This window comes from Petromyzon marinus, unplaced genomic scaffold, assembly GCF_048934315.1.
Source record: "Petromyzon marinus isolate PM22_M1 ecotype Great Lakes invasive population unplaced genomic scaffold, UKy_Petmar_22M1.pri1.0 PM_G_Scaffold_49, whole genome shotgun sequence".
Lineage (NCBI taxonomy): Eukaryota > Metazoa > Chordata > Hyperoartia > Petromyzontiformes > Petromyzontidae > Petromyzon > Petromyzon marinus.
In genome coordinates, this window is record NW_027423001.1 from 230,500 (window position 1) to 253,284 (window position 22,785).

The 22,785-nt window shown below is 47.8% G+C and overlaps 1 protein-coding gene across 1 annotated transcript; it reads left to right on the forward strand.

Annotated features, from left to right (window-relative positions):
- The first annotated feature begins 1,444 nt into the window (after positions 1-1,444).
- LOC142917396 (uncharacterized) lies at positions 1,445-20,911 on the forward strand. The gene is made up of 7 exons (XM_076062047.1): positions 1,445-1,515; positions 8,686-8,815; positions 11,124-11,308; positions 12,392-12,593; positions 14,462-14,640; positions 19,141-19,216; positions 20,848-20,911. Exons 2-6 carry the CDS (start codon positions 8,764-8,766, stop codon positions 19,186-19,188), a joined length of 666 nt encoding a protein of 221 aa, XP_075918162.1. The 5' UTR covers positions 1,445-1,515; positions 8,686-8,763; the 3' UTR covers positions 19,189-19,216; positions 20,848-20,911.
- Positions 20,912-22,785: the final 1,874 nt, after the last annotated feature.

The following is a 22,785-nucleotide window of genomic DNA, read 5'->3' on the forward strand; positions in this document are numbered from 1 at the left end:
ACACACAGAGACCCAGAGACACCCACAGAGACACACTGAGATACACAGAGACCAACAGACACAGAGACTCATAGAGACCCACAGGGACACACAGAGACCCGTACAGACCCGTAGAGACTCATAGAGACCCATATAGACCCAGAGTGACTGAGACTCGTAGACACCCATAGAGGCTCAGGGACTCACAGAGACCCATAGAGACACCATCACCACCACCATCACAACCATGATCATCACCACCATCACAACCACCACCACGATCACACTGCACCAGGTACTCATTTAAAGCCATACCGACCCATGGAAAGCGGTTTAAATATTCGGCACCATTATTGGTCGTGAGTGGGGAGGAATTGAACTCTGTTCACTGGGTTCGCAACACAGCATTGCAAGCCACCACACTGCCGCTCCCCATTAGGACGACGCACACGGCATTGACAACCTTGATGCTTCCGGTTGCTTGCGATGAAGTGACCGGTTGGCTCAGCCTGTCAAGAGCACCGAGCTGTACCGCTGAGACCATGGGTTTGAAATTCAGGCAACTTGCTTGTGATTTTAAACCAGGTTTCTCAAGCGTATTGCATTTGGCTAAATTCCAGCTGAGAATGAAAATATCAGTTTCACTCTCGTACGTGAAACATTTTTCTTGGTGGCAGGGCGTGTGGGGAGGTGCTGCTCATGACTGTTTGGGGGGGGGGGGGGTGGTGGTGACACGTGGCCCCCCAATGATCCGATCAAAATCCCTCATTTCGATCGGATCATTGGGGTTTACAGTGAGGGAAAAAAAGTATTTGATCCCCTGCTGATTTTGTACGTTTGCCCACTGACAAAGAAATATAATTTTAAGAAATATAATTTTAAGAAATATAATTTTAAGAAATATAATTTTAATGGTAGGTTTATTTGAACAGTGAGAGATAGAATAACAACAACAAAATCCAGAAAAATGCATGTCAAAAATGCTATAAATTGATTTGCATTTTAATGAGGGAAATAAGTATTTGACTCCCTCTCAATCAGAAAGATTTCTGGCTCCCAGGTGTCTTTTATACAGGTAACGAGCTGAGATTAGGAGCACACTCTTAGAGGGAGTGCTCCTAATCTCAGCTCGTTACCTGTATAAAAGACACCTGTCCACAGAAGCAATCAATCAATCAATCAGATCCCAAACTCTCCACCAGTCAACGCCCTACCTGGTTGATTGACGTTGAGAGACCACGCCCACACACGTGATCGTCTAACGTGGTCGATTCCGACGTCTACACAGTAGGAATCGATTAATGAAGGTTCATTTTAGACCACTGTTGATTCCCATGTTATCCCAATGCAAATCGATTTTATTAGCCTAAGCCACAAATAAATCGGTTCCCATGTTGTCCCAATTGAAATCGACTCATACATCCGTAATTCTATTATAATCGATTCCTAATGTTATCCCATTAGGAATCGGCGCGAGAATAGTTAATCGAAATTTGAATCGATTTTCTCTGCAGGTGACTTGGCGCAGCAGCCACGGTAAGCCGAGCCGATCGATACATCATCGGGTGCCAGGTTGTGGTGGACGTGGGGAGCGGTGGTGCAGTGGTTAGCGCACTGTGTGTGTGTGGGGAGCGGTGGTGCAGTGGTTAGCGCACTGTGTGTGTGTGGGGAGCGGCGGTGCAGTGGTTAGCGCACTGTGTGAGTGTGTGTTGAGTTTATGTGTGCGTTGCGGTGGTAGCTGTGAACACAGTGGGTACTGTGTGGTTAGTAGTGACAAGTACATTATTATACAGCAGTGCCTTAAACTTGTTATAAGATTCAAGTATAACGTTGCAATGACTATTGTTTGCTAAACATAACTTAACATTTTTAATGACTGAGTTGAGTTTATGCGTGCATTGGGGTGGTAGCTGTGAACACAGTGGGGACTGTCTGTGTACTCAGTAGTGAGTAGTACATTATTATACAGCAGTGCATCTCATACACACACACACATCTCATACACACACACACGCATCTCATACACACACGCATCTCATACACACACACATCTCATACACACACACATCTCATACACACCCACGCATCTCATACACACACATGCATCTCATACACACACACGCATCTCATATACACATGCATCTCATATACACACACATCTCATACACACACACACATCTCATACACACACACATCTCATACACACACACTCGCATGCATCTCATACACACAAAGACAAAGACCCCCGTATAGCCTTAACAGACTCGGGGCAATCGCTGGGAGCCAACACCTATGAAGGCCGGCCCAGCACACGATGGGGTGGGTGGCCAAACACCACGCCCGGCCGCATTTGTCTCCCAAGTGGCGATGTTCACACCCTGCACCAAGTACTCATTTAAGGCTGAGTTAACTTCAAAGACGGAAACAGGAATACTTCTTCACAATTATGGCAAATCGCCTGATGAAGCTGGTTGTAATAATCAGTGAAACGTCATACTCTAATGGTAAATGTTCTGGGTTTACTATCCAATACACAACCAGTGTGCTGAAGCAGTAACTAATTGGCACGTTTTGTTTACGTGACAAACCTTACTAATTGACTGTGTCAGGTGGTGGCGGGTTTAACGACACATTTATATTTACGCAATCTAACCCAAAAAAAGGTCCCTTTATTATGGATGATATTGGTCGCAAAAGCCTACTAGGTTTTAAACTGAGTCGACCCAGGGGAAGCCCAGGACTGGTTCAGATCATCGTCGCTGGTGTGGGCCGTGAGTGGGAATCACTCAGGTCGCCAGGTTCGTAGTGCAGCACGCTCACCGCTGCACTACCGCTTCCCATATACACACACACATGCATCTCATACACACAACAAAGACAAATATTTCGATTTAAAGCTTTCGTGACTGCAATGATTCATCTTCTTTGGTTCTTTCGGTAAAGTCACGTAGAATAAGAATAAAATAATAAATTGATAAAATAAAATAACACAATAATATTCTCACGACGTTTCGGCCACAACACAAGCGGCCTTCATCAGGTGAAGGGACGAGACTGTCTGGTAGGACAGCGCTGGAGTGAAAGAGCCACGTTCAGATCACGGCCTTTAAGCCTCAACTTTAGCACCACGGATAGCTACGGGCCCCGTTCAGACGGACGAGTTCGTCCATGGTCGGAACAGAGGAGGGGGAGAGAGACAGCTGCGAGGCCCTAGTATACTCCATGTTGTAAAACCATACCATTAACCGTGGTGTGAGAGGTATTAAGAGGCAATGCTGGCGAAAGAGCTGCGGTCTGAAGGTCATCGTAAAAATACAATTAATTAAGAACAGAAATGATTTAAAACATCTTTCCAGTGGTTACTAAGCCAGAATCCATCTTCTCGGTTGAAATTGTCTCTGTGCTTGTATATGTGAATGGCCTCATGAACGAATCTCTCATGGTAGCCGGTTGTTTTGCAAAGAACCTCCGTCTTGGAGAAGTCAATGTCATGTGAGCCCACTGAATTATAACAGTGATCTGCCACGGCAGAGGAGTTCGTCCTACCGTGTTTCAAGTCTGCTTTATGTTCGCGGATGCGGTCCGAGATATGTCTTTTGGTTTCTCCAATGTAGCTACTACCACAGAGGCACTTTAGTTTGTAAACGCCCGGGTACTGTATGTCTGGAACAGCATCTTTTACAGATGGAACTAAATCACGGATTTTATGTACTGTGTTGAATCGGACCTGGATCTTGTGTTTATTCAGGATTTTGGAGATCTTTTTTAGTGACCCCTGCAATGTAGGGTAAGGTGATGGTTTTGAGTGGCTCCACAAGAGGATCCTTCTTCATGACTGGAGTGATGGCTTTGCGGATTGTGTAGCCTGAGTAGCCATTAGCCCTGAGAGCCTGATGTACGTGCTTGAGTTCACTGATAATGTGTTCCTGGTCGGAAATGCATTGGGCTCTATGGCATAGAGTCTTGATGAGGGAGTTCTTCTGGGATGGATGGTGGTGGGAATCCGGTTTCAAGTAAGCATCTGTATGGGTAGCTTTCCTGTAGACAGAGTGGCTCATTGAACCATCATGTCTCCTTTTAATTAAGACATCCAAAAAGGGTAGTTTGCCATCTTTTTCGACCTCCATGGTAAATCTGATGGCTGGGTGTATGGAATTGATGTGGTCGCAGAATTGGTCTAGAGCAGGCTGGCCATGTGGCCAGATGACAAAGGTGTCATCAACGTACCTCTTCCATAAGGTCGGGCGTAGAGTGGCAGTCTGGATGGCGTCAGTTTCAAATTTTTCCATGAATACGTTGGCTACAACCGGAGATAGGGGGGAGCCCATTGGGGTGCCCTCAGTTTGTTTGTAGAAAGTTCCATTCCAGGTGAAGTATGTGTTGGTTAAGCAATGTCTCACCAGGGGGGGTACATCAGTATGCAGTCCTTGATGAACCAGGTCTTCAATGATAGCGATGGTGTCAGGTACCGGGACATTGGTGAACAAGGACACCACATCAAAACTGACAAGCAGGTCGTTTGGGGACAGGGAAATGCCTTTGATTGTCGATACCAGGTGAGTAGAATTTAGTACCGCAGAGGTGGTTTTTCCAGTGAAAGGTCGCAGTATATCAGCAAGAAAACGTGCCAGTTTGTAGGTGGGGGAGTTGATAGTAGAGACGATGGGACGAAGGGGTGTATCTTCTTTGTGTATCTTTGGAAGGCCATATAATCTTGGTGGTCTGGCAGCAGAGGGTTTCAACGAGAACTGTTTGATCTCATCAATTAATGCTGTTGAATCAGAGATGATTTTGTTCGTTTTGGTGACCAGGCTGTTGGTGGGATCTCTTTTTATTTTTGTATAGCTGCCATCGTCGAGTAGTTCTTGAATTTTGTTGTTATATTCTGTTTTGTCCATGATGACAGTGGCATTGCCTTTGTCGGCTGAGAGGACGACAATATCATCCCTCTTTTTTAATTGAGATAATTCAAAACGTTCGTCTTTGCTGATGTTGCTGGGTGGCAACTTAGCGTTTTTGAGGGTTAATGATATCATTGCCCATGTCGACGTTGCACTCAAGGGCTTGAGTCACATCTCTGCAGCGTAGCAAGATCTGAAATCGCTGCAACCCTCAAAAACGCTAAGTTGCCACCCAGCAACATCAGCAAAGACGAACGTTTTGAATTATCTCAATTAAAAAAGAGGGATGATATTGTCGTCCTCTCAGCCGACAAAGGCAATGCCACTGTCATCATGGACAAAACAGAATATAACAACAAAATTCAAGAACTACTCGACGATGGCAGCTATACAAAAATAAAAAGAGATCCCACCAACAGCCTGGTCACCAAAACGAACAAAATCATCTCTGATTCAACAGCATTAATTGATGAGATCAAACAGTTCTCGTTGAAACCCTCTGCTGCCAGACCACCAAGATTATATGGCCTTCCAAAGATACACAAAGAAGATACACCCCTTCGTCCCATCGTCTCTACTATCAACTCCCCCACCTACAAACTGGCACGTTTTCTTGCTGATATACTGCGACCTTTCACTGGAAAAACCACCTCTGCGGTACTAAATTCTACTCACCTGGTATCGACAATAAAAGGCATTTCCCTGTCCCCAAACGACCTGCTTGTCAGTTTTGATGTGGTGTCCTTGTTCACCAAAGTCCCGGTACCTGACACCATCGCTATCATTGAAGACCTGGTTCATCAAGGACTGCATACTGATGTACCCCCCCTGGTGAGACATTGCTTAACCAACACATACTTCACCTGGAATGGAACTTTCTACAAACAAACTGAGGGCACCCCAATGGGCTCCCTCCTATCTCCGGTTGTAGCCAACGTATTCATGGAAAAATTTGAAACTGACGCCATCCAGACTGCCACTCTACGCCCGACCTTATGGAAGAGGTACGTTGATGACACCTTTGTCATCTGGCCACATGGCCAGCCTGCTCTAGACCAATTCCGCGACCACATCAATTCCATACACCCAGCCATCAGATTTACCATGGAGGTCGAAAAAGATGGCAAACTACCCTTTTTGGATGTCTTAATTAAAAGGAGACATGATGGTTCAATGAGCCACTCTGTCTACAGGAAAGCTACCCATACAGATGCTTACTTGAAACCGGATTCCCACCACCATCCATCCCAGAAGAACTCCCTCATCAAGACTCTATGCCATAGAGCCCAATGCATTTCCGACCAGGAACACATTATCAGTGAACTCAAGCACGTACACCAGGCTCTCAGGGCTAATGGCTACTCCGGCTACACAATCCGCAAAGCCATCACTCCAGTCATGAAGAAGGATCCTCTTGTGGAGCCACTCAAAACCATCACCTTACCCTACATTGCAGGGGTCACTAAAAAAGATCTCCAAAATCCTGAATAAACACAAGATCCAGGTCCGATTCAACACAGTACATAAAATCCGTGATTTAGTTCCATCTGTAAAAGATGCTGTTCCAGACATACAGTACCCGGGCGTTTACAAACTAAAGTGCCTCTGTGGTAGTAGCTACATTGGAGAAACCAAAAGACATATCTCGGACCGCATCCGCGAACATAAAGCAGACTTGAAACACGGTAGGACGAACTCCTCTGCCGTGGCAGATCACTGTTATAATTCAGTGGGCTCACATGACATTGACTTCTCCAAGACGGAGGTTCTTTGCAAACCAACCGGCTACCATGAGAGATTCGTTCATGAGGCCATTCACATATACAAGCACAGAGACAATTTCAACCGAGAAGATGGATTCTGGCTTAGTAACCACTGGAAAGATGTTTTAAATCATTTCTGTTCTTAATTAATTGTATTTTCACGATGACCTTCAGACCGCAGCTCTTTCGCCAGCATTGCCTCTTAATACCTCTTACACCACGGTTAATGGTATGGTTTTACAACATGGAGTATACTAGGGCCTCGCAGCTGTCTCTCTCCCCCTCCTCTGTTCCGACCATGGACGAACTCGTCCGTCTGAACGGGGCCCGTAGCTATCCGTGGTGCTAAAGTTGAGGGTAAGAATCCACCCATTTTTTCGCCATATAGCATTGTGATATATAACGACTTATTGTTGGTAGCTTAGCTGATTGGAGAATATAGAGTTTATTGATAACATTAAGGTAATTTTTATTTTAGTTGTTTATTGGTTCACTATATAGTACTGTGAATAGCTCAGATGTGTAGGCCTTGACTTCAACATAGTCATTTCTGTGACCAGTCACTAGCTAATCACTCAGTTATTTCAATGCTAAATTCGCCTAGTTATTTCAATGCTAAATTCTCCTGTTTGATTTGTACTAAGTGCCTCGGTGAATGTGTATGGTCTGACTTTAACGTAGCTATTTCTGTGAGCAGTTACAAGCTAATCACTCAGCTATTTCAATGCTAAATTCTATGCTAATTCCATTGTCAAGGGGTGCCTCTGCGGATGTGTATGCTTTAACTTAGCTATTTCAATGCTAAATTCTATGCTAATTCCATTGTCAAGGGGTGCCTCTGCGGATGTGTATGCTTTAACTTTTAACATAACTATTTCTGTGACCAGTCACAAGCTAATCATTCAGCCATTTCAATGCTAAATTATATGCTAATTCCTTTGTCAAGGCGCTTTGTTCCTCTCACACAGCTTAAAGGCCGTGATCTGAACGTGGCTCTTTCACTCCAGCGCTGTCCTACCAGACAGTCTCGTCCCTTCACCTGATGAAGGCCGCTTGTGTTGTGGCCGAAACGTCGTGAGAATATTATTGTGTTATTTTATTTTATTTTATCAATTTGTTATTTTATTCTCATTCTACGTGACTTTACCGAAAGAACCAAAGAAGACAATGTTTCTACTTGCTCTGATGTCCGTGATCTTTGTGTTTGATATAAATTTCACCCCCTTTTGCAACGTTAGCTGATTCGATGGCTTCGTTATGTTTTCTTCACCATCGTCTAAATTGTTGCTCTCGGCATATACGCGATGCCACCGCAAGATCAGTGACGCGCACGCCGCTGTCATACTTTTTTCTACGATCTCTTATTTCACGTCGACAGTGATCCTCGCCATTTTCTTCGCAGCTTGGCTTTCCTCACTAACCTTGAATGAATTGACAAAAAAAATTAACGTTAAAATGACAAAAAACACCACGTGGAAATTCACGGAGAGTTGTAGCAAAAGGGTTGCGCACTGAACGAGATCTACTGGACAGGCAGACTGAGGAGCGGCGCTTTGTTTAAGTCGTGAACGGGCTCTACTCTACGCGGTGACTCATCCCGACCCATACAAGTTGCAGCAAGCGCGTCGTACCCCAAGCAAGACGTATCCCAAGACATTTTTTCTCTCGTCAAATACACGACGTGGACCAAATTCAACGTATTCCAAAGCGGTCGTCCACTGTAAATGCGTTTTGGTGAGGAGAGTGCGATGTTGCTGTGATGTAACAGTCGATAACGCTGGTGTTGTTGACGAGGTACAAGAACCAATGGTCGCCGCCTCAGAGCTGAATGTGAACGTCCATTTCAATGCTATAAAATACTGTGAATTATTAAGGTCTAAAATATGAAGCGCGGTGGAAGGATGGTGTCTGATCGACTTATTGCAGGTTAGAGATGTTAACTTATTTGTATTGTATAATGTCATTGTAGTGGTGTGTGCATTGTCTTAATCAATAATCTAATGGTGTGAAATGCATTGTGTTTTAATACGCAAAATACATAGGGTTCACGGCGGGAGGAGAAGGGGACGGTGGTGGTGTACCAGCTACACCAGCGGCAGCAAGAACGCGCCGGCCACGCCATGTTGCCGCGGTGTCTAGCGGTGCTCCTTCTGGCCTCCGTCGCGGTCCGAGGTAACAACCACCGTGAACACCGACCAGTCCAGTTCGCTTATTGGTTAGAGCCCTGTGAGCCATGCGGCTCTTGAATCGGGTTGCAACCGCAACGAAACAATAACACGAACAAGAAACCGCAGCGGCAGCATCCAGCAAGCGTCACCGTGACGGTAATCGTCATTGACGCCGTTGTTCGGCATCGGCTTGTCTAGCGTCGTCATCGTCGTCGTCATCCGTAGACGCGTCAGCACCGCCATCGTATAATCCGTAGTTGTGGCAGCAGGTTTCCGACATCGCTGTTATCAGCAGAGTTCATCATTTGGAGAGGCTAATAGGGTGGCTGGAATCGCCAGTGTTCTGTGCATTGAACAAATAAACAGCCCAGGGCCTGCGCTTGAGCAATGGCGAGCTACAGGAGAATGCCACACGTATCGGAGCATTCATAGCTCGGGGTGAGCAGCTCTATCATGGGATACCTTTTCACCAGTATCAAAGTATTAAATATAAGAATAGATTTGACCCTTTTGACCAAGAAAACAGATGTTATTATATTTTGATTTAAAGCTTTCGGGACTGCAGGGATTCATATTCTTGGTTCTTTCGGTAAAGTCACCATGTAGAAGGGAAACAATAAAATAATAACAATATAAAACAATAAAATTCCCTTCTATGTGACTTTACCGAAATGACCAAGAAAACATGTTATTATGTTCAAATACCAAATAGATAACTTTGTCAAGGAATCAATTACTGCATCAGCTACACGTACTTGTGGTGAACATGCAAACAGACATGGTCTGATAAAAAAATATATATATAGTGCATTGTACTCTTTGGTTTTTTCGGTAAAGTCACGTAGGTAAAAAAAAAATCTAGAATCTAAATGATAACAGCTGAATTAAACAACTAAATTAAATGATTTAATTTAGTTGTTTTCATTTCTTTTATTGATTTTTTTTTACCCACGTGACTTTCCCGAAAAAACCAAAGAGTATGAATCCTTGCAGTCAGGAAATCTTCAAATCTAGAAATAGCGCATTGTCTTTGTACTGTTGTTGGCGTTCCCTGGTCTGACAATGGTGAGGCTAGGCCATTAAGAACAAGGCTGTCTCTGGTGTAGACCAATCGGTTTCTCAAAGACAATGCATATAACATTATAGTCACGTTACTTTTTTTATTTAAAGCTTTCGTGACTGCAGGGATTCATATTCTTGCTTCTTTCGGTAAAGTCACCACGTAGAAGGGAAACAATAAAATAATAATATATATATAAAACAATAAAATTATCACGATGTTTAGACTGCAACACAAGCAATCATCATCAGGTGTGAAAAACCACGGCAAACAATGTATTTATTATTTTATTGTTTCCCTTCTACTTGACTTTACCGAAAGAACCAAGAATATAGTTACATTATTATTATTAAAGCACTGCATATATTATCAGAGGTTGTTTGCATGGTCACCACACGTACCGTATGTGTGGTCATTTTCAGACTTGGTTCCCTGCAAAAGGTGTCTATTTGGTGTTGGAACATCTTAACACAACTCCTCTTTGATTAGTTTAACACGTAGGCTTTCGCGACCAATATTATTCATAATAAAGGTTTTTGGGTTAGATCGCGTTATTTATAAATGTGTCGTAACCCTCCACCACCCGACACGGCCAATCAGCAAAAAAAAGTGTCACGTTGACAAAAGACAAATAATTCACTACTTTAGCCCACCGGTGTGTTAAAGAGTGAATCCACATTTACAGTTTGAGTACGACGTTTCGCTGGTAAATACATCCAGCATCATCGGGCAATTTGCCAGAATGGTAAAGCCCTCGCTTGCTCCCGGTCTTAAATACAGCAGCAGGGTGATGTCATCATTTAACTCATATCAGGTGCAGTGATGAGAGGCAGGGGGGGAATTGTAATTATATAATCGATTGGTAATCAGCCATTGGTTATGATTAGTAATGAGTTGTAGATTAGTAATTAGTTGTAATGTGTGTTAGTGATTATATGCTACGTTAGTAATCCGTTAATTAGCATGTGTTTCCCCTATAAGGAATTGTAATATGTATTATTTAATAATACTCAAACTGTAAATGTTGTGGATTCACTCTTCAACACCACCGGTGTGGGGCTAAAGTAGTGAACTATTTGTCTTTTGTCAACGTGACACTTTTTTTTTGCTGATTGGCCGTGTCGGGTGGTGGAGGGTTACGACACATTTATAAATAACGCGATCTAACCCAAAAACAACCTTTATTGTGAATAATATTGGTCGCGAAAGCCTACTACGTGTTAAACTCTCTTTCTCCTCTCTTCCCGTGCAGATGTAACGTTCGCAGCAAAGCTCCGGCTCTCCCTGCCGGAGAGGCTGGACGTGACGGAGGGGGTGAGCTTGACCATCAACTGCTCTTTCTCACCGCCGCCGACCGACCCGAATCACGTCATCGTCAAGTGGTCCGTGTTGCCCGCGTTCTACTCGAAGAACACGCCCATTGGCGACGTCATCCAGGTGATGGGCGGACCTCATCCCGGCTCTAACTTTGAACGACCTGACTCCCCCGTCCGTGTCGCCGCTGGCATTGACACGCCGCGGTTTTTGTTTAACCGGCGGCACGTTATTTGCGCGTGTTTGTTTTGCTCCGGAGGAGTGACGGTGTCACTCAACGACCCAGCTAACGTCTCGTCGAGTGCCACTTTTTTGTTGTTTTAAATAAGGATCTCGTTTTAAGAAGTTTGCCTAATTTCGTAATTGAACGGCTTCCTATTGAATGAAACTGGCACACCCAAGGGATAAAGCCCCACGTGCACAAGGAAAGAGCGTGCGATGTTCCAAACAAATAAAGTGGACTCTTTGATTATCCGCACTTACAGATCGGGAAGACGGCCGTGGATAATTCAAAGTCACGGATAATCCACAACTTTAACCAGTTTCTGTGGATCTCTATGCCAGAAACCACTAATATAAGTTATACATTACTAGACTTAAGGCTTTCGTGACTTCACGAGTTCATATTCTTTGGGTCTTTCGCTAAAATTTCGATTTCAAGTTTTCGTGACTGCAGGGATTCATCTTCTTGGTTCTTTCGGTAAAGTCACCACGTAGAAGGGAAACAATAAAATTATAAAAATAAAACCTAATAATGTTATTATGTTTTATTATTTTATTATTTCCCTTCTTTCGGCAAAGTCACGTAGATAGGTTCATTTTATTTGAACCTATCTGCGTGACTTTTACCGGAAGACCCAAAGAATATTTACATGTCACTGACGAGACGCGCATGCCGAATGATAACACTTTACTGCCCCTGCCCAGCAGAAGGCTCCGCCCACTTAAGCGGATGACGGCGGGGCCACAGCCAATCGGGCATCAATCAAATCGCGGCCGAATTCGTACGCTGCAGGAATCAAACAAAATAAAAAAGTCGTGCATCGCGAAACTTCGCCGCCTCCTCCGCACCGGAGTCTGGGAACGCTGCGCGAGTCGCCGGGAGCCGCTGTGGGACGCTCGGGAGAGACGGGCCGGAGACGGCGGGCGGGCGGGCGGGCGGGCGGCAACACCGGATCGCGGCCTTTCCTTTTTTCTCGTCCGCAGATCTACAACTCGGGCGTCGACGTCGTCGGCGTCGGGGTGGCCGCGCTCGTGGGCGACGTGGCGAAGGGCGACTGCTCCGTGAGGCTCCGGCGCGTCTCCGCGGGCCTCGGCCCCGTGATTGGGTGCATGGTGGTCTGCGGGCGGTGCAACGCGGAGGACGTTGCGGTGGCACGGGAGGCGACGCTGAACGTGACGGTCGCAGGTGAACGGAGCGAGCGGCGTTTGGGGGGGACCGTCCGATCACAAAAGGCCACTTGGCAAAAGATGGGTGGGTGGGTGTGGGTTGGTTTTATTCTAGATTTGAAGGGGACTCCAAAAACCTCAACGGTAACCCCACCCAACCCCGGTCAATTAAAATCCAAAAGGGCATCCTCTTAAAATAATCCGTCCCCAATAAACAAGGCATCGCCAGTGAACTTGAAACCAACGCCGGGACAATCCTTTCTACATCACCAATCCATATCGACGCCTCAATCTGGCTCACAATGCCTAAACTCCCGCCATTAGACACTTTTTTTTCCAAATGTCTTTTGCTGTGGTTTTCACACCTGATGATGATCGCTCGTGTTGCGGTCGAAACGTCGTGATTTTTTGTTATTTTATTTTTACCTACGTGACTTTACCGAATAGAACCAAAGAGTGTGGGTTGGTTTTATATATCTACGGGAACATTTTTGGCGGTCTCATGATGATGACGAAAAGAAGAGGCTGCTTTTTTTACCCCTTTCCGTTCGTCACGTCCTGAAGATGTTGCAGACGCCACTGCCGCCGTCTGTTGAGCTTGGGACTCTCGGTCCAAATTAGGCGACCTGACGCACGGGTACCCGGTTTGTTCGTATCTCTGAAAGTTCCTAGTAGGACATTCGTAAGTAGGGAGTCCCTGTGATCAATTATTATAATAATATAAATTATCTTCTTTGGTTCTTTTGGTAAAGTCACGCGGATTGAGAATAAAATAATAAATTGATAAAATAAAATAACACAATAATATTTTATTCTCATTCTACGTGGTGACTTTACCGAAAGAACCAAAGAAGATGAATCCTTGCAGTCACGAAAGCTTTAAATCGAAATATAAATTATATTTGTAAATTCTGATATCGCGTTTAGCATCTATACACGCTAGCATAATGACTCCCCCCACCGCCCCCCTTTAACGAGGATTCCTTTAGCGCTCACTTTTCCCAGGGGGCCGCACCTCGAGCACTGAGGGAGGCCTGCCTGCAGTGTACCGGTGGCGTGCGCGCGAGGGGAGAATTCTCGTGTAGCACGATTCACGCGGGCCCGAAGGATGAAGCCGGTGTCATCCCGTGCGACGGCCCGAGCGGGGAGCAGCTGCGTTGGCGGTTAGCGCTACGCTGCTGCTGCTACGAATTTGGCGGCCCGAGTTCGATTCCCGTTCGCGGCCAACGCCGGTGACGGTGATTTGATCCGGCGTCGGCCTGAAACGAGTTCCCCGGTGCGGTTTGTAAACACCGTCGCTGGGGAGACAAAGGCGAGCCGGGCAGGCGTGGTGCTGGACACCCACCCTGGTGTGGCGTGCCAGCTTCCATTGCCGCTGCTCGCTAGCGGCACTTGACCTAACCGTCTGTCGAGGCTACGCCTTTGATACCCTTGAGCGTCCTGCGTGATAACGTCGCACGTCTGGTGCGCATCGGTCGACCCCACGGCGCCTGCTGCTGGGTCTGTCCCCGTGACCTACCGCCAGTCTTCAAGTGCGCCGAGCCTGGCGACAAGCGCCGTGTTGTTGTTGTTGTCGACGCCCTTAGAAGAGAGCGTGCGGGGTTAGAGTGATAACGGTGAAGATGCCCCCCCCCTCCCCCCGGTGAGCCGTGTCCAGGCAGTGCCACGTTTTAGCGATTGATCCTCCTGCCTGCCTTGCCGCAGGCGAAGTTTAAAGTTTTTTTTTTCATTTCATTTTATCGGGCGCGGCCCTGCGAGCCGCGCGGCTCTCAGGTCGGGTGCAGCAACAACAGCGAACGAACAAAACGCGAAGCCGCGTTGAGCCGGTGGCGCCGCGTGCCGGTCTCACCGAGCCCCTTCTCCGTCGCCGCCCCGGTTCTCTGTCAGCCCCGCGGCGGCGCGGTGGCGACGCCGCCTCCGACCCCACAGCGACCGCGCCGCTCCCCTCGCCCACGAAGGGGACGTGGCTGGTGGCGGCGGTGGTGGAGGCGGTGGCGGTGGCGATGTTGACAGCGCTGGGCTTGGTGGCCGGGGCTGCTGCCGTCGTCGCCGCGTTCGTCTGCAAGGTGCGCTGAAGCCCGCCACCTGTTCTGTATTTTGAATTTGTGGTGTCTCTCATCATCACGGTGGCTATGAGATGTTAACTACCTCGCCCGGTATGCAGGAGGTCATGGGTCTGACCCTGATGTCTGCTGTACATTTGAAGTCTGCGTCTCTCTCTGTCTTTCTAAACACGAGATTTTGATCCTGTCCATAGTAGAGTTTGTTTGGGTGAGATCGTGTAAATATAAATGCTATGTCGTTAAACCCGCCATCACCTGACACAGCCAATTAGTAAGGTTTGTGTCACATAAACAAAACGTGCTAAGTAGTTACTCGTTTATCGTGTAGTCTATAGTGTACTGTACAGTGTAGTGTATAGTGTAGTGTACAGTGTAGTATGCAGTGTAGTCTATAGTGTAGTATACAGTGTAGTGTATAGTGTAGTCTATAGTGTAGTATACGAGTTCATCACATACCGTTTGTGTGTTGGAGCGTGAACCCACTACAACATTTACAATTATAGTGTAGTTTATAGTGTAGTGTATAGTGTAGTGTATAGTGTAGTATACTTGTTCAACACTAACTCGTTGTGTGTTGGAGCGTAAACCCACTGCAACATTTACAATTATAGTGTAGTTTATAGTGTAGCGTAGTATACAGTTTAATGTATAGTGTAGTGTATAAAGTAGTATACTAGTTCAACACTAACTGGTTGTGTGTTGGAGAGTAAATCCACTACAACATTTACAATTATAGTGTACTCTTTGGTTTTTTTGGTAAAGTCACGTATAAATAAGAAATAATGAAATAACATAATAGCGTACGACGTTTCGGTTGCAACACAAGCAGCCATCATCAGGTACAGAAGAGCTAAATTTACGAGACGGGAGACACATAACCTCAGATGTATACACAGACACCCAAGTAGGGGGAACTAACACAGATACAACAGGGGACACAGAGAGAGAAGCATACCAGACAAACAGGGTTTAGCAAAATTTTTGGAAACCATGTAAAGCAACACAGTCGGTCGGTCAAAACACAATTAACGCATAGTCCGGTTGATCACGCTATTTCAAAAGATTGCTAAATTGCAAGTAAAGTATGAAACTCAAAATACAACAACAACCGCCATTCGCCACTAAGTGGCGGTGACGTCACCACGACGCTTGTGCCAGGCTATGTGCACCGTGAGGCCACGTGAAGTGTCGAACGCCCGCTGGCAGGAGGTCACTGGGCAGACCCAGGTGCCACGGGTCGACTGACTGAGATGACTGGCTGATGCACCACCTGTGCCCCCTACTGTGCCAACCTGCTGTGCTTTAGCCACCCGGCGCTCCGCTCGTTGTTCTGAGCGTCGCTCCTCCGCCCTCCGTTGTTGTTGGAGGGCGACTGCCTCCAACTGCCCAGTAGCATCCTTCACGAGCCTCCTCCACAGAGGCCGATCTTGACACCGCTGGTACCAGTCATCGGCAAGTCCACTCAGCTCCACGTCCTCCTGTACCACATCACTCCATCTCTTCTCTAGCCCGTGCCGCGCCCGCTTAGCCCCCTCTTCTTCTTCTTCTGGCACTGCAGCCTCAGCAGGGTCATCCTCACTTTGTGCCACGATGTTTTCCTGGCTGAGGGATTTTCCCTCCCCCAGGACCTCACAGAAATGCTCAGCAAATCTGCGAACCTGTTCCTGGGGGTCGGAGATTGGATCACCGTTTTTTCCCCTAATGATGGTAATAGGTGTGGCGCTGCAGGTTACTTTTTTGATGGAGTTAAATAGAGATTTGTGATCACGGGCCACTGAGGCAGACTCCATCTCCTCAGCAACCCGCGACCACCACCCATCCTTGCAGCGCCTCACGGCTCTCCGAACCTCCGAGCGAAGGCTGCGGTAAGCCTCCTCATTCTCTGACGTGGGATTCTGTAGCCGATGACAGTGGGCCTGTCGCTTTTTCTCAACCATCCTGAACACCTCCTCTGTCAGCCAGGGTCTCTGGGGAGGTCTGGACCGCGTACCCAAAGCAGCCATTGCAGCTGCATGAGTCACAGTCCTAAACCTCGCCCATTTACCCTCGACATCAGGAGGAGTCGGGGACGATGCCAATCCCAGCCGCAAGCGATGATGAAATTCTCGCTTGCAACTTTCATCAGATAACTGAGACCAGGCCACTTTATGTTGGAATGGGGTCCTGGGTGTACACCCACCACCGGAGTGGAAGAATGGCAGGCGCATCTTACAGATGACTAGTCGATGGTCAGAGGGCAGATCAGCTCCACGGTAGGTCCTGGTGTCAAGGACATGGGCTCGCATTCGCTGGTCCGTCACTATGTAGTCCAGCAGATGTTCTTGCTTGGACCCGGCATGCATCCATGATGTTGTATGGATGCGCCGATGCCCGAACAGCATGTTGGTAATTACAAGCCCATGGGCTGCACAAAAATCTAGCAGCCTCCTACCGTTGTTATTGAGCTGATCTGGCCCATGCCCTCCAATCACTCCAGACCAGGTGCCAGTATCATGACCAACTCGGGCATTGAAGTCACCCAACATGATGACTCTATCCCGAGGGGCCACTTTAGCCAGCACCTGTGACAGGAGGTCATAGAAGGCATCTGACTCATCGGCTTTGCCTGCATCCCTCCACGGATGTTCATCTTCGGTGGGGGCATAAGTAACCACGACCACCATTCCTCGCCTCCGGTTGATGGGAAGGCGAGCCCAAAGTAGCCTGGGGCTTACAGCTTCCCACACCTCACCGCTACGCTCCCACGCCCCCTTCATTCTTTTGTTCAAAAGAAGACCCACACCCTGTTGTTTGGCAGTCTGCTGCCCCGAGTAGAGGACTGTCCACCCCTCATGGTGGCAGGAGCCAGAGCCAGTCCACCGGACCTCCTGAATGCCGCATAGATCCAGCCGGTACCGGTCCAGCTCCCGACAGAGGAGTGGCAGCCTCTCCTCTGCAGTGAGCGTTCGAACATTCCATGTGGCCACCCGTAGTGGCTTTTCGTTGTTTCTGGAGTAGCCCCGAGGGTAGGTATTCAATCTCCTGGCTCCGCCAATTGGGGTTTGGCCAGGAGACGTCATAGACGCCTGGCCCCCCGGGGCCTCCGGCACAAGCTTATTAGTTACATATTTCAGTTTAATTCGTGGTTTCGTGGTAATTAATTGAAGGTGGAGGGGTTACCAGCCCCTCGCACCCGTCCAGAGCCCCCGTTTAGCCCCTGTGGTGGACACATATGCCATGAGGGGAGGAGCCAATCAAAATTGGATCTCCCCCCACAGCACTGTCCACGACAGAGTTGCCCGTCCGGCACCGCGAGGAGGTAGGGGGTTGTTTTGCCGGACTCAAAATACAGACACACACACACAGACAACCAAGTGGAGCGAGCCAGCACAGAGACAAGGACACAGCAAAGCCGCCCCAAACAGGCAGAGAAGGCAAGGCTGAGTGACAATGGGACAAAATCAGCACGAGGCATGCACGGAGCAAAGCAGGGCGCTGCAGCACACAACATTTGTCTGTGTTGCTTTATATGGTTTCCAAAAATTTTGCTAAACCCTGTTTGTCTGGTATGCTTCTCTCTCTGTGTCCCCTGTTGTATCTGTGTCAGTTCCCCCTACTTGGGTGTTTGTATATACATCTGAGGTTATGTGTCTCCCCTGTCTTGTAAATTTAGCTCTTCTGTACCTGATGATGGTTGCTTGTGTTGCAACCGAAACGTCGTACGCTATTATGTTATTTCATTATTTCTTATTTATACGTGACTTTATCGAAAAAACCAAAGAGTAATCCCTGCAGTTACGAAAGCTTCAAATCAAATTATAGTGTAGTGTAGTATACAGTGTATAGTGTAGTCTATAGTGTACTGTACAGTGTAGTGTATAGCGTAGTCTATAGTGTACTGTACAGTGTAGTGTATGGCGTAGTCTATAGTGTAGTATACTAATTCATTACTAACTGGTTGTGTGTTGGAGAGTAAATCCACTACAACATTTACAATTATAGTGTAGTTTATAGTGTAGTGTAGTATACAGTTTAATGTATAGTGTAGTGTATAATGTAGTATACTAGTTCAACACTAACTGGTTGTGTGTTGGAGAGTAAACCCACTACAACATTTACAATTATAGTGTAGTTTATAGTGTAGTGTAGTATACAGTGTAGTGTATAGTGTAGTCTATAGTTTAGTTTATAGTGTAGTCTATAGTGTAGTATACAGTGTGGTGTATAGTGTAGTCTATAGTGTAGTATATAGTGTAGTGTATCGTGTAGTCTATAGTGTAGTATACTAGTTCAGTACTAACTGGTTGTGTGTTGGAGAGTAAATCCACTACAACGTTTTACAATTCGAGTACCTGGTGACATTTCACCGGTAACTACGACAACAACAACCAGAAACATCAACAGACCTGACGATGCTGCTTGCTGCTGCTGCTGTTGTATTTCGGGAAGCGTCAACGGAGTTCCGTGCGTTGTTGAGTTTATCTTCCCACCCTGCGCGTGATCTTCTCGTTCTCTTTCCTCCAGCGAGGGAGCGACGGAGCGTCCCAATCCTGGTTCCCGAGTGCCTGCTGATGAGTCACGCCGTCTCTGCCGAGTGCAGGTAGCCACCGCCACCACCACCAGCAGCTCCACTATCACCATTCCCAACACCACCACCCCCACCACCACCACCACCAGCAGCTCCACCATCACCATTCCCAACACCACCACCACCACCAGCAGCTCCACCATCACCATTCCCAACACCACCGCCGCGATAGTTTTGATGTAGTCTCTTTGTTTATCAAAGTTCCTGTGCCTGACACAATTGCAAGCATTGGAGATTTGGTCCAACAAGGGCTGAATGCTGATGTACCGGCCCTGGTGACACACTGCCTCACCAACACTTACTTCACCTGGAATGGAACATTCTGCAAACAAGTTGAAGGTACCCCAATGGGTTCTCCCTTATCTCCAATCCTAGCCAATGTTTTGCATGGACAACTTTGAGACGGATGCCGTCCAGGCATCCACCCTACGTCCATCCTTGCGGTACGTGGATGACAAATTCGTCATCTGGCCACATGGCCGACCAGCTCTGAACAGATTCCTCAACCGCATCAACTCTCCATACACCCAGACATCAAATTCACAATGGAAGTGGAAAAGGATGGCAAGCTACCCTTCTTGGATGTTTTAATCGAAAGGAGACCAGATGGCTCAATGGGACACTCTGTCTACAGGAAAGCCACCCATACGGATGCTTATCTAAAACCTGACTCCCACCACCATCCTTCCCAGAAGAATTCCCTCATCAAAGCTCTACACTATGGAGCTGGATGTATTTCCGACCGTCATCACCGAGCCAGTGAACTTGAACACGTACACCAAGCTCTCAAGATGAATGGATATTCAGACTACACAATCCGTAAAGCTATCACCCCAACTGTTGGGAAATAACCGTCTGAGGACACAATTCAAAAACATCACCTTGCCATAGCAAGAGGTCACCAAAAATAATTAAAAAACAATGAGCAAACACAAAATGCAGGTTCGAATTAACACAGCACGTAAAATTCGTGATCTGATCGCATCTGTGAAGGATGTGATCCCTGACATGCAATACCCCAGCGTCTACAAACTAAGCTGTCGTTACATTGGGGAAACTAAGCGACGTGTCTCGGACCGTTCTCGTGACCATAAGTCAGATCTGAAACACGGTAGGACCAATACCTCGGCCGTGTGCTGATCATTGTTTTAATGCGGTGGGCTCACACGACATTGATTTCTCTAAGACGAAGGTACTTTGCAACGGCATTGAAGGCAACAACCATCTACAGGCAACGATGACGATGGTAATTGTTGTTGTTGTTCCATTGGAAACCTCATTTGCCAGTAACAAAATATGATAATTGTTTTTTTAGCCTTTTATCTGGCAACAAAACTGACACCTTTTTTGCAAGGAGTCATGTTTACATTGACCACAATACCTGCGGTCGGAAAGCAACCAAAAAACAACAACTCTGATAATGTATGCACGAGGCTCTAAAGAAAGCTGTCTCGGGTGTGGACCAATCAATTTCAAGTACAGTGCCACATACATTATCAGAGTTGTTGTTTTGCGTTTGCGTTCCGACCGCAGGTATTGTGGTCAATGTAAACATGACTCCTTGTTAAAAAAGGTGTCAGTTTTGTTGTCAGATAAAAGGGTAAAAAAAAACAATTATCATGTTGTTGTTGTTTTCCCGGCAGGAGAGGGGGAGGAAGTGGAGGTTTGGCCGATGAAGACGATGAGAAAGGGTGGGGAGAGACCGCCTGTGGGTGGGGAGGGACCGCCGGTGGGTGGGGAGAGACCGCCGGTGGGTGGGGAGGGACCACCGGTGGGTGGGGAGGGACCGCCGGTGGGTGGGGAGGGACTGCCGGTGGGTGGGGAGGGACCGCCGATGGGTGGGGAGGGACCGCCGGTGGGTGGGGAGGGACCGCCGATGGGTGATGGGGAGGGACCGCCGGTGGGTGGTGGGGAGAGACCGCCGGTGGGTGGTGGGGAGAGACCGCCGGTGGGTGGTGGGGAGAGACCGCCGGTGGGTGGTGGGGAGAGACCGCCGGTGGGCGGGGAGAGACCGCCGATGGGTGGTGGGGAGGGACCGCCGGTGGGTGGTGGGGAGAGACCGCCGGTGGGTGGTGGGGAGAGACCGCCGGTGGGTGGTGGGGAGAGACTGCCGGTGGGTGGGGAGGGACCACCGGTGGGTGGGGAGAGACCGCCGGTGGGTGGTGGGGAGAGACCGCCGGTGGGTGGGGAGAGACCGCCGGTGGGTGGTGGGGAGAGACCGGCGGAGGGTGGGGAGGGACTGCCGATGGGTGGTGGGGAGGGACCGCCGGTGGGTGGGGAGGGACCGCCGGCCTTCGGATCTTCATTCCTTGTTCTTTGTGGCGGGGTTCTTTTCCCTTTAAGGTTTTGCAAACGGCGTCAAATTGCAGACATCCGGAGGGCATCCCGACTCCGCCCAGTGCCACAAGACAACGGAGACAAGTTTGGGAAGCCCCGGTGCATCCGTTACAAAAACCTCGTTCTTTTCTTGAATACCCAACGATGCCCATGCACATCGTATAATTAGATTATTATTATAATGCGTTGTTTACGTTGTTTTACGTTCTAATGATATAAAAATGTTTGGGGGGGGGGGGGGGTGGGAACGGCACGGAAACCACCACGAAATCCACGGTGGGGTTTCTGCGGCGCGATCGTGACGGAGTCGCGTGTCGCACGTCGGGAAGGAGGTTGTTGCGTGTACCTCGGGCGGGCGTCCACGAGTGGCTGAGCTCCGTCGGGGACTGGGGGACCACCGAGGACCACGGGTTCCACTCCCGCGGTCCGATCGCGGCTTCAGCCGGCGTTGGTTCTTCGCGGACACGGCTCGCCTTTCGGCGCGAGCGCGCGGCGAGTTGACGGCGAGCCGATGGGCTTAACCTCCATCGCCAACGGCCTCGCAGAATCATTCTCATTATGAGACCTCCTTTGCCAGTAACAAGATATAGGAATAGGTTTTACCCTTTTAACTGGCACAAAAACTGACACCTTTATTCAAGGCATCGTGTTTGCAATAACCACAACACAAGCAGTCAAAATGCAAACAAAAAAGACAACTCTGATAATAATAATATTGGCACTGTCCTTGAATTTGATTGGTCCACACCCGAGACGGCTTTTCTTAGAGCCTAGTCTCCATTGGTGTTGGACCAGAAGACGCCAAAAGGTCCAACACCAGTGGAGACTAAAGGGCTCTAAGAAAAGCTGTCTCGGGTGTGGACCAATCAAATTCAAGGACAGTGCCAATATCATTATCAGAGTTGTCTTTTTTGTTTGTTTGCATTTTGACTGCTTGTGTTGTGGTTATTGCAAACATGATGCCTTGAATAAAGGTGTCAGTTTTTGTGCCAGTGGTGACTTTACCGAAAGAGCTAAGAATATGTAATAGGGGGGTTGCGAGGCCATACTTCACCGTGCCGGTCGGCGCGGGTTGCTGAAGGGGACCGATCCGGACATCGCTTGCCATTTAAGTTAGCCGCGGCCGGCAATGAAGGTCGGGTCAGCGGGTTCAGAGGACGGCGCGCTAACCGTTCTTCTGATGATGATGATGATGATGCGTCGTCGATTTCCCGGGAAAGCCTCGCCCGAGTCTCGGGACGCGC

What these genes read in the sequence shown, in the direction of transcription:
- LOC142917396 (XM_076062047.1), top strand. Translation starts at nt 8,764, where the DNA reads ATGTTGCCGCGGTGTCTAGCGGTGCTCCTTCTGGCCTCCGTCGCGGTC. An exon ending in GCTGAACGTGACGGTCGCAG is followed by an intron (nt 12,594 to 14,461) that starts GTGAACGGAGCG and finishes GTTCTCTGTCAG; the next exon opens with CCCCGCGGCGGCGCGGTGGC. An exon ending in TCGCCGCGTTCGTCTGCAAG is followed by an intron (nt 14,641 to 19,140) that starts GTGCGCTGAAGC and finishes TCTTTCCTCCAG; the next exon opens with CGAGGGAGCGACGGAGCGTC.